General features: G+C 35.7%; 1 protein-coding gene across 4 annotated transcripts in view; it reads left to right on the top strand.

Annotated features, from left to right (window-relative positions):
• khdrbs2 (KH domain containing, RNA binding, signal transduction associated 2) overlaps nt 1–12,884 on the top strand; it is an 88,211-nt gene that overhangs the window by 61,035 nt on the left and 14,292 nt on the right. For all 4 annotated transcript variants that reach the window (XR_014091151.1, XM_081616301.1, XM_008429838.3 and 1 more), the window contains exons 7-8: nt 9,368–9,450; nt 11,255–11,313. Coding sequence is in view for 3 of the 4 variants with exons in the window: in XM_081616301.1 (XP_081472427.1) it covers nt 9,368–9,450; nt 11,255–11,313 (142 nt within the window). In the remaining variant the exon portion in view is untranslated. The remainder of the gene's footprint in view (nt 1–9,367; nt 9,451–11,254; nt 11,314–12,884) is intronic.

Raw genomic sequence — 12,884 nt, 5'->3', positions numbered from 1 at the left:
GTGAGGGACAAGGTTCCTCATGGGGTCCTTAGTCTTTATGTAGAATTATTATATCAAATATAATGTCTAGCAATGAGACAGAGATAATCAGCCAAAAATCCTTGGTCATCCTAGTCACTCACAACCAAGCCTCATCAATGGTTGAGATAAATGTTTTTATTTTGCACTTCAATGCTGCAAAGTCATGTTTTGCTTTTTCTTCACATCTCCACATTTCTCAGTGACGCGTCTCTTCTTCTCGTCCAACTGTGAACCGTCCAAAACATCCAATACCCTTGGCCAGACTAACCAGCTGCTCCCTCCTGCTCAGAGTGACCTCCAGGCTAGTGTTGAATGGCTGTCACAGAATTTAGAATAGAATAGAATAGAATAGAATAGAATAGAATAGAATAGAATAGAATAGAATAGAATAGAATAGAATAGAACCTTTGTTGTCCATCATAGTTGACATTCAACAGAAAAACTGGACTGTGAGAACAGCATGTCAAGATATATAGTCCAGTTCATAGAGAGATAAGATCCTTACCACATTAATGTGCTCTTCAATTTTTCTGGTGCTTGTGAAAATGATGGGTAGATTTGGTTTAGTAAATGTATGTATAATTTCATCTTTCCTTTTTTTCCTTCTCCTATAATCTTTCCATAAACATCACATACGAAAACTACAAGAAATACACCTTTTATTGTGATAAAAAAGACAAACAACTATAACATCAGAATTATGCAGGATCTCCTCAATTGTTCACATTTTTTGTAATTACAACTATTCAAGAGGGATGCAGGAATTCAATCTGCAGTTATTGTGAAAGATTACGACACTAATTATACAAATTTCTTTATGCATATTAAAATAGTTCAATGTAACTTATCAGCTGCTACATTTGCATAAAATTATTAAAACCAAAAAAAAGGATTCAAAATCAAACCAATTCTTTCAGTTCCACACTATATGAGCAGCAACAAAAGGCGAAAAACACTATCTATTCACAGAAACAAAAGCCAGCAAATCTAATTTTAAACCGCCGTTCAGTTACGCATAGAGGGCTTTGGAAGGCACCTCCCTATGAAGATCAGTCACTGTCAGGGGACATACAGGTTGTCAATTGATAATGAAGCACAGTGCTAAGGGCCTTTAGGTTCTCGCTGTCCTAATTACACCGAGCGAGGACTTCACTCTTGTGTTAACATTTGATTTATGTCCTCTGCTGTGCTAAAAAGCACTAGAGTTAATTGTTTTTACAGATCAGTGTCAAACTGGAGGAATCAAGCCTCATTAATTAGAGGCTGGCCTGTTTACAGATAATACCCTCTTGAAGCTGAATGCATGTTACGCATGAAAGCAATACTGGGGTCAGCGAAAAGAGATAAGCTGAGGAGAGATTAACAAATGATTCTGTTTCCTTTGACTCCTGACAGGCCAAACAATACTCGTCCGCAAAGATGCTTTTCGTTGTCACTGTTGCAGTAAAGCTCACATTTTTACAGATGGAATAGTAACATTCAGCTAAACATATAGAATATATGTGACAAAATACCATCTGTATGACATGCCGAAGCGCATATCTCCTGAGTGTCTAGTTCTAGAACGACAATATGATAATGGGAGTCTGATGTAAAACAGAAACAGACCTGCAGCAAATAGCCTAGGCCAGAAATCAGAAATCAAACCGTGGAGCACTGCACTGAGGACTGTAGCTTCTCCTCTACCACAGTCATCTGGTCTGGCAGTACCTTATGCCTAGTTTGCGAAACTTTTGAGCCAAACGTGTTGGTGGGGGAGTGTCTCAGGCAGAGCCTTTTTGAAACACAAAGGGAAATTATTCATACAGGTTCAATTCATTTGAATATTATTGAAAAGCCCAATTATTCCAGGAACTTTATCACTAAGTGAAATACACTATATAGATTAATTACACACAGATGTTTGAAAGACTATTTTTTTCTAATTATCACATTTTTCCACTAAGAGGTAATGAAAACATGACATTTATGATTAGAATATTAATTAGGCCAATTAGAAAACACATTTTTATTGCAGAAATGTGAGCTTAATGAAAGGTATATTTAATATCTCCTTAAACGCTATTTTCAAAAGGTACTTTTAATCTGACTACTGGACCTTATCTGAATGCATACCCTAATTTATTGAATATGACTGAACTCATGTGCTGCAGGCATATATATATATTTAGCTGTAGGTATTGTAGTGACCTCTAACCTCTGTATGTTTTACACTGACTTTTCACATCTTAGATAGGAATCATATACATGCAGCAAATTGCACCTGCTGTTGTGATAGTTATATTTGCCATTCATATTTGCCAAGTTAAGATGTTATATGAGGCTGTAGATAATAAAATAAGAGCCATTTGCTCTTCTTTAACAGCCATGAATGCCATAAGAGCCGACTCTCTGAAGAGTTGAACTTCCCATCACTGGCTGATTCACAGTTAGTGTTCAAACTTTGGGCAAAAGCTACATTTATTATGGCATTTTCTTAAGATTAGTTTATTTTTTAAAAAATAATAAGCACTATTCTTAAAATGTTATTGTGCAACATACATCCTTGGTCATGCATTGTTACAGTAATGTTACAACTACATAATATTTATCTATTTACAGCAAAAAATGATTCTCAGACTAATTTTGTCTGGATTTATTTTTTTATCTTCTGGCATACAGTTAAAATACAATGAGACATCAGATAGCATATCTCAATCAATCGCATTGCAATATTTAATCAAAAGATGTGACTCAGCTGGAACCTTTGGAGATAATTTTATCAATACCTTCCTCATGGGGAGCTGAGGTGCTTCACAGATCTTCCCAGTGAAGAAAAAGTAAACTAGGTTGTTGCATGTTTAGAATAAAATTTCCACAATTACCAACAGGTAGAAAACCTGTGTATGTGTGTCTGTGTTAGCATGAATTTGACTTGTAATAAAGAAAGCTTTGGTGACTAAACCAAGAAAAGCAATGCCTAAACGCAGTCCATTTTTGGGTTATATGACTTTGTATGAATAAAAGGGGAAAAAAAGAGAAAAGAAAATGGAAGATTTATTTTTATAACCCATTATTTCTCAAAAATTAATCCACTGACTGCTTTACAGTCGTGGTTCAGTATAGCCAATTTCCGTATGGGATAGCTCACAAAATGTTTAATTACTGAGATATGCGGGTTTCTGACTCTGCTATTGTGGGGAGAGACTCATGCAGGAACGGGAGAAATAGAGGATCCCCTGAACAACTTAATCCCTGACATAATCCCTAACTTTAATTTAGTCAAATTCATGTTCGCACAAATAAAGCCACACAGAAAGCGGAGCGGTTTGAATCAGCATTACTCAACGGGAGACGATCCTGTGTACAAGCGCAGGAAATGTAATTTCTTTTATGTCACCACCACAGATGTCCCTCATGCTGATGTCTCTTCTTTTGTGTCCCAAACCTTAAAAAAAAAAAAGAAAAAAAAAAAAAAAAGACAGACAGACAAACTCAACACTGAAAGCTATACTGTTTCTGTATTGCTACAGACAGAAATGGAAGGTATTGTCTGCCTCCGGGGCCGCATCTGGCACAACATTTTATTAACACATTAAAAGCAATTGATTTATTTATTTTTTTTTAAAGGGAAGTGATTCTTGTATATCTTACAGTGGAGCTTTATTTTAAATAGCAGGTTCAGAAAAGGATTAGAGGAAATTAGATCATGATGAAAAAGAAACAAGAGCACTTTAGATTCTTCCAAATCTCTCTTAATGAGCAAAATCCAACACTTTACATAAGAAAACAATAGCTGGCTATACTGCTCTGCACTGCACACACCGTAGCCTCACATCATTTTCAACTTGGGCTGTTTGGTCTGCTGAGACTGATTATTCCCGTTCTCATGAATAAACCATTTGACAGATTATTATGTGGAGTTGCTTTCTTTTAGATATGTTCTCATGAAAGAGTAGGTTTTCTCTCTGAGGTAAAAAAAAAAGAGAATACAATGAAGTCTTACATGTTTCTCCCAGCTTTTTTAAATATGATTTTTTTCGTTCAAATGTAGAGGCCTTGCCAAAATGTTTGTGTTTGTGTTTATCTGATACACCTGATATTTCAAATTATATAAATGAGAATAATGAAAGTTTTTTGGGGGATATTTCTCCCCCAAAAGAGATATTTTGGGGGAAATATCTCCCAAAATATTTCCCTCAAAATTGTTCACAGAACAATACGTTCTGTGAACAATACACAGAATGTATTGTTCTGTGATGTTTAGAACAATACGTTCTAAACATCTATGATGTTTAGAACGTATTGTTCTAAACATCTGTGATACTTAGAACAGGAAAGGGTAATTTAAAAAAAAACCTTCGTTTTGCACCTTGTGTAGCACAGACTTGTGAACTCTGTTATGACTTAAGGATCATTATGTTGTTGTACACACATCCCCTCTGCACTTTCATATTTAACAATCAATGCCACACTGTTTGAGAGTTGTGTAGTTAATTTTATCTCTTGTTTGCTCCAAGATAAACTCACAGCATGACCAACCCAAACCTCATCTCCCGCCGTTAGACTGTTTTTGAACCACATCCAACCCAAACAATCTTTTTTTTAAATCATATTTCTACAATGGCTTATCTGCAAAAATCCAGCAGGTTTGATTCTGTGTTCCATGTAAAATTGCAATAATAGCTTCTGTAAATGACAACGCAGAGAAATCTGATGTCATGTCGACTTAGACAAATTTTCCTATCTTACTGAGGAAGCAATGGCTGGAGAACCTTAACCTAAACTTTTCTATCTTTCTGTGGTTATCGATTAGTTATGTCATTGATTTTACCACTTCTGTTAAAAGGATGTTGTTTCTTTCCACTTTTACCACATCCTTGCTCAGAAGAAGGAATTGCTACAAAGTAAATGACCAGATTTTATTGAAATGGCTTACTAACTAGATAAATAGCTGGAAATGTGTAAATAACTGAATTTGACTATATAAAATGTTATAATTGTGGTCAAATTGGACTGGTAGTATCTGAACTTGAATCTGAGCTTATACTAATGAATTAGATTGATTTGACTGTATGCTGCATAATGTGATTTCAAGCTGTTTTTCTTGTAAAATACCTTGAGTTGATTTTTTTTAGTTTTGAATTGGTGCTCGAAAATAAATTAAATAAAGCAGAGCTGATCTTCCTAGTCAATTTTCCTTCATAAGATATAATCAATAACTATGATCAGCAAATCACATAATGCGGTAAGTAAGCAAATACGTTTAATTTAAATAGCACCTTTCACTGATACATGAAATTGCAATTTTTTATTTTTTTTATTTTTTGTTTGAAAGTCTTTCGGTGCAGATGGTTGGGAGATGTTGAGGTGAGCTTACTGGAGTTGCGGCTGCTGTGTGGTTCCACTGCAGTCTCAGGACACCTGGGGGCATCTGTTCACTTGTCACTGAATTAAAATCCATTTTGAGGAACATTACAAGATGTTCTCAGAAATATGCTCTGTTTTCAAGTCATATGAATGGCATTACATAAAATGCGTTTATTCAAAATACAGTAGCATGAAATAATTCATATCTCAAAACGTAACAACTACTGTATTTTGCAGGTTAAGTTCATGGTCAGGCTTTTGAAATGAAAATATTTAAAACTGCAACTGTAAATCAGCAATGAAACAGAAAAAAATGAGAAACATACACACACACGTATTGATACAAGACTGCCAACACATTTACGTGTCAATTTTATGAAAGAACAATATTCCCTTTTTGTCACACGGAAATGTTTCAGATGATTTAAACTAATTTGAATGTCAGACGTTCAGAGGTGCTGGAGTGCTTGAGGTTAGAAACTGATGGCTGGGCATTTTCTTAAAGACTTTCTGTTAAAAAGTAAATTTAAAGGCCTGAAGCAGCAAAGCAGTCACCACCATCAAGTCTGTCTGCTGCTATAATGTTCTTTTTCTGAAAACGTGTTAGCTTTGCAACCGGTGTAACAGGACACAAACTTTCCAAAATATGGGATGATCAAGTTGTATTTTAGCAAATGTGAGTGTGGCCACTATGTTCCTTAATTAATTAATTAACGAATTAATTAATTAATTAATCATTTTGAAAACTGCTTTTTTTTTCTTGGGTTATCTTTATCTGATGTTAAAATTAGTTTTGGGATCTGAAACAACTAAGATTGGAAAAACCAAAGACAGAAGAAGAAAACTGCAAGGGCTAAATATTGAAAGAAAAAAAAAAAAGAAATCCAAATACTCAGTGTTAATGTCTACTGAGAAAAGGCACGATTTGCAGAATCTGCCACCATGTGCATCCTGGCATCTTTCTCAGAGTTTCAGCTGGTATAACATGCTTTTCAAAACCAAGTTTGGCTGTGTTTTCTCACTCTTCATCCTCTGGGTCTTTCCTCAACACTCTGAAGGTTTTGGGGTGTAGTAATGAGCCAGCTCCGGCCAACCTTCATGACGCTTTAATGACAACTCACAGACGGAGATCTTACAGTTGTAATGTTTTGGTTGCTTGAGGCAGGGAAAGATGTAGGCAGTCACAAAAGAATGCAGTTTTGTATGTTTTAATAATAAAAAGAGAAATTTACAGGTCTTGCATGAGGTAAATGGGAAAAGGAGCACGAGCATGGAAACAAGCAAAGGAAGAATCCAGCAATGAACAATGAAAAATCAGGAGCTGAAGCTCTGTGGCAGGGATAAACTAATCAGAAGAAATATGGTGCAGCTGTGGCAAGGAGAAAGGGAAACTGAGGCAGGAGGACTAATAATGCAGACGGAGATGAACCAAGACTTAAAGGACATAGCAACCAACAAGGAAAAGGCCTTACAATAATCTAAGAAAAATAAATTCAAATGTAGAAGGATGACCTAAGTATGGCAAGACCTAACAGGCGTACATAAGCAACAAAGAAATGGTCAAAACACAAAGAAAACTAGCACGCAAGGATCGCAACAAGAGTATCCTTACTTTTCTTTTTTTTTTAAACAATCACAATTTTGTTGAGCTGAGCAGCTGTTTACTCAGATGTTTGAGTAGTATTCAGTAATTGGTCAATTAGTTTCAGCTCATTATAGTTTCGCCCCTTTCTCAGTTGCTTTCTCCTCTAAAATATTTACACATATGGCTCGCAACATGTAGATCACTGCATCAAGTTTTCTTTCATAAATCTTATCTGTTTTCTTTTGTTTGTTTTGTTTTGCTGAGATGGGACATTTCAACTTGTAAATATTCATCATTTAGTCTCAGATAAGTACTTTTGTCTTATGAGTGTTATAAGACATCTTTGAAGTTCTAGCTATTAGAAAATCTGAAAGGAACCAAAGTTTGGAAAGAATGTGAAATTGCATTTTCCAGATTTAGTGGTGCCTGTGTGGGAGAATTTCTACCCAATCCACGAGAAAGACGTCAACTAGGCACTCACATCACCTCGTAAAACTTAATTACTCACAGCACATAGTCGTAACCGAAAGTATCTCTGCAGAGTTTATTAACACTCATCCACTGGACAGTAAAACTAAACAGCTCTTTTAAAGTGGATTTTATGAGTAAATCAATGGAAATTGGAAAAATGAGAAGACCAAAAATAGGATTGTGAAGCATCTCAGGTCGTTTTCCTGGTTGAATTGACATTTGATTTAGCACCACCAATAAAATCATAGTATCCTATCAGTAGGATCTTATGAGCTAAAAATTATACTAATTATGATATATAATTTTTTTTAAACAGTTGCATAATATATATAATAATATAATATATTTACAAGCAGAAGTTCAAACTCCAGATTTTTGTAACACAGTAATGTATTTCTGTTTATGTTTTTTTATGTAGTTATCTCAAGTGAAGATATTTGGCTAAACATCTGAGCGTAGGCGGTTGTTGCTGTGTGCTCCATGTGGTTTAGTCAGTTTTCTTTTTGCTGAACATTACCAGCTGCTGCCTGGTCTTTTTACCTGTATTAAAAGTAACTATGGACACAGAAAAAAATTATCAGCAACCCTGGTTTTATCGAATCTCTGTACACCTGCTGATATCACGACCCCGTTTGGCCAACGGGGCATCGCGTAGTTTTCCCTTTAACATTTCACAAGATTGAACCAAAAAGAGAAAAGAAACTTTGGCCATTCCTCTTTCCACAATCTGTCTAAATCATCCAGAGGCCAAGGTTCTCTTGTGCAGTCTGCTCTTCCGCTCTTCCCAACATCTTAGGTCTGGGGACTGTGATGATCACTGAAGAAGGTTATTTTTTTGTGAACCTTCTCTGTGTTGTTTTGCCAATTTGTTTTGATTCACCATCCAAATAAAATGCTCAGTAATGACTCATATTTATTCTCTTAGTTTCATTGGCTGCATACATTCTAACAATGACATTTCTAATAGAGGAAAAAACCCTTTCACATACATCCTCCACCATATTTTACAGTGTATGTCAGTTTTTTCTAAGCACATAGTCATCCTTTTTTAAAGCTTAGTATACCGAATCAAAGCACAAAACTCCATTTAAAGTTCAAACTTGGTTTAACAAATGCTTCCTTTCACTTGTAATGTTGGTGCAAAGAGTAATCCTAAACACATGGTTGCTATGTGGATAGCCTTTAATGGTTGTTATGGAGGTTTGCTGACCCAAATATGCAACTCTTTGCTGTAGTTATCCAGCAATGACCTTTGGAGGTTTTCCTTATTACTTCTCTTACTGTCGTATTACTGTGTGGTTGCAAGATAAATATGGGCCCTCATCTATTCTAGTGGCAAGTACTGAAAGAAAATGTCCTCTTTCTCTTTTCTTATATCCCCAGGGGATATATATAAGAAACAAGTCAAGTCATGGATTACCAATTAAAAGTTCCCAATAACTTTGGTCAACTTACAAAAATAAAGCAGAAATACAGGAAATGCTATAATTACATTTATGCCTTTAAGCTGATTTTTACAGGTACAAACAATTGTGCCACCAGTGACTTTGTTAAAAACTATTCTCTAGCTAATGTGGCTTCTTTTCTTTCTCTTCTACTTAAATATGCTCAAATTAAAAGTTGCATGTTGATAAAAAAAATTTTAGAATGAGATTTATTTTTAAGGATTTTTACACTTCTTTACCAAAAATCCATATCTGTATGTCTAAACTTTCAAGATCCGGTTTGAGCCTCAGAAATTGCTCATTAGGCTCCAAAAGTGAGGCATGTTCTTTCACCAGCTTTAATCAATAATTGCTGTTGGGCATTACAGACTGAAAGGAATGCCTTTTCCCATGTAGCTCAGTATGGCTTGTATTATGTATTCATCTTTACATAGCTGCACTGGACAGGAATGAGAAAACATGTCAGCTTTAATATTTATTGCTTCTTTTCTTGCAGGGCTATGAAGACGGATATGATGAAGAATATGAAGATGAGACTTATGAAGCCTATGATGAAAACTACAGCACTCAGACAAAGAGGTGATTTTTACAGACACGTACAACTGCAAAAACAGCTCCCTGCACAGATATCTGGAGCATTTATAAAGATACAAAGGTTTTCAATTCAAGTATCAGTTTGGAGGCTATTGTTTCACTGACGAAAAAATAAATTCAAATTAAAAGCTGCAGTTTTCTAAATTTTGTCAATCTGAAAATCATTTTGTTTCAGGTGCCTTTACCCATTTTCTGTGGGCGGGTTCTAATACTTCTCTAAGCCCAACACCACATATTTTAGTACCTGAATAAGACGTAACAAAAAGTAGTAAAATTACATACACAGAAGCTGTGGCATCCATCTACCAATAGCCATTAAAAGCACATCGTTGAACAACGGGAGGAGTTCAAATGTATCAGTAAATCCCACAATCTCCACAGTGTTGTTGAAAATCCCCACTGGAGCACCAAATGTGTATTAACTCACAGATGCGAACAGTCCTAAACAAATGCTTTATTTACACCTCTTCAGGCAAGTTTCTAAGCATTACAGAGCCCATCTGTTGTTGGATTAATGAGCTGTCCCACAGAGTAAAAGCTACACATTTATGAGCTGCTTTTAAAGGTCGGTAACTTCAGATGAAAAACTCTTTGTTCACGGTTGAGTGATACTGACAGTTTAGACAAGGATTGATAAGCAGGGTGAGTATTTTATAAACTATGTGTTGTAACGGTCAAGTCAAAATCCAGACCTAAATCTAATTGAGAATTCAGTGGAGTTAAAAAGTACTTTATTTTTTCCCAAAGGGGCATTAAATGTTGTCGTAACTCATATCGTCTGAGCATCTTTGTAGAGTTGTTGTCAAGTTGTGATGCTGTGGGCACGCATTCGAATCTTCAGTAGCAGTAGGTCAGGTAACCAATTACTAGAAGCCTCAGACTGAAGACACTATTTTATAACTCTTACATGGTTGTCACAAATGCTAAAGGCTCAATATTGAAGCAACAGAGACTATATTTCACAGTAAAGTACTAAACAACGTAATCAATTGTGGAGAGGCACTGCTAATCCACCTCATGGCCGTATGGTTGGAAAGCCAGGCAGAGACGTGTTGTAGTGGCGAACATGATCCTTACTCATTATGATCAATGGAAGCGATGGTTTGAACTTCCTTTTTCTCTCTTTGGCCTTGATCAATATCCATGAATCCTCTGTTTCAACTATTGTGGTCGCAAAAGAGGTCTTATTTGAGCTTTGGGGATGACAATCAGGTGCTCCCAATTGTGAACAAAACCGAGAAAAACAACAACTTTGTTGCCATGGTTATGCATCACAGCACATGCCTGAAAATAAAAAGAAAAGGGCACAAGACTCTTTCCAGCTGCACAGCATCCAAAACCAGAGGGAATAATCGTCCGAAAACACAATGCCTCAACCGATGAGAGATGAACAAAAGTCTCCAAAAAGAACAAATCCAACATGCTGCCACCATTAAAGGCACGATTCTAGATTCCTAATCAAAAATAATTCCTGAAGCTTGCCCAACCTGTCGGAGTTTAAGCAATTTTGCATAGAAAGAAACTGTAAGACAATTCAGTGTAGCTGTATGAAGCCAATAGAGACTTAATGAACTAACAAATAAACAAATTTAGCATGTTTCATAATTCCAAATGTCTATTAGGACTTGAAATTTGCTGTTGCAAATTTCAAAATTGGAAGATTCAAGTTCAAGTGGGATGAATACTTTGCAGATATGTTTCTTATTTTTGTTTGTTTTTGTGCATTATTTATACATTAAAGTGCATCCTTTATCCTGAATATTTTTCTTTGTTTGTGTGCTTATTATAGCATTTCAGAATATTATGAACATGGACACGGAACCAGTGATGAATCGTACAACAGCTATGGTAAGTGTGGCTTACTTGCTGTTAAAAAGAAGTTTGTTTCATGAACTATAGTCACTCTCACCCTTTTCTTCTGACAAGGACCCAGTGTAGAGTATTTAATTTGGACAAAGTTCAACAAAACCCATTGTTAAAGCTGAAAAGGGGGTTGATTATTTGATTAGCCCCTCAATAAAAATCATTCTGCAACTTTGAGGCTGATTAATTGAGTTCTTTATCGAGTAAACTTTGCCTACTGTGTAACGCATTCTTAGACTTATTAATACCAATCATAAAATTAAAGTACAATTTAGCTCCTATTCTCAATACTTGCACTGGGAAAAGTGTAGTGCTAGGCCTGGTAATATATTTGGAATTAGCATTCTCTTTCTTGTCGAGAAGGAGAAAAAAAGCTATTGTAATTTTCCACTATTATTTCAGGTAATTAGCTATATTCACAAGCACAATGTAGGATGTTACACACATTCTGGCAGTTTCTGCAGCCCGAACAGCTGCTACACTGTTATTAAAACCAACCAAGAGACAAAGAAACAAGCCCCGCAGCCCACTTCCTGACCCAGGGAGCCGCTCCTCTACGCATCACCCCTCCTACGATACACGATACCTGACTGCAAGCTGCATTTAACTAAAACTGTGAAACTGTGGATGTGCCAGTGGAACCTCATGAGGCTACAAGCTGTTTTTCCTTTTGGGTGTTTTGCCCTTAAAGGCTTTTTTTTTTTTTTTTTCTTCCATAGAGCTAACCTTTGTTGTGTGCATATGAATCATTCTTGGATGCTTCTGCAAACTACATGATCTTTAGACTTCTTCAAGTCCAAACACATGTTTTTTCTAGAATACCATATTTGAAACTGCAGCAATAGAGACTTTAATTTTTATCTTATGCTGGAGTCAGGAAACTTAAAATAAATCTTCAAAGTATATTAAAAAAAAACAAAAAAACAAACAAACAGATAAATTATAATGAATCTATTCACTGGTTTTTAATGTTAAAAAATGCTTTTTCTGGGACCAAAAAACTTTTGGAGATCCAACCCCTCCCCAAAAGGGATATATTTTTGTGATATATTTCAGTATATCACATAGCAGAGCGTAAACAGCCAAAGTGAGATAACTAAGGGTGTTGTTCGTGAGCATAAAGTGTGCATGATAATGATAATTAGCTGCAACAGTTTTTTTTCCTACATTTGGAAAAAAAACTTGGGCCAATATTGATATCCAATATTAATATTGCTGATATGGCTGATAACTTTTTTATCACAGAGCTGGATTTGACTGTTGTGATCTACAGGCCTAAATACCGTTGGAAAATAAAAGATCTATAAATGTTGAAATTATGCCCTCTGAGTATAAAATATTATTTGAATTCCATTTGCAAGGTCTAATGAAATCAGCGGTTAGCTGGTTGTCGTTGTCTTTTTGCATGTTCAGTTATTTTCAGCACAATGAATTTAAGCACTGGGGTGTTGAGGTCAGACCAAAGTAAAACCAAGCAGCCAATAATTTGATTTTCTGCTTCATAAACACTCTTACTTGGAAACAGCGCAGTGTGCCATAGCAAAGGTGGTCAACTT

Source organism: Poecilia reticulata, chromosome 15, assembly GCF_904066995.2.
Source record: "Poecilia reticulata chromosome 15, P_reticulata-male-v2, whole genome shotgun sequence".
In the NCBI taxonomy this organism is placed as follows: domain Eukaryota; kingdom Metazoa; phylum Chordata; class Actinopteri; order Cyprinodontiformes; family Poeciliidae; genus Poecilia; species Poecilia reticulata.
Note: the sequence above shows the minus strand (reverse complement) of the source record. Positions and strands in the feature narration are given on the sequence as shown.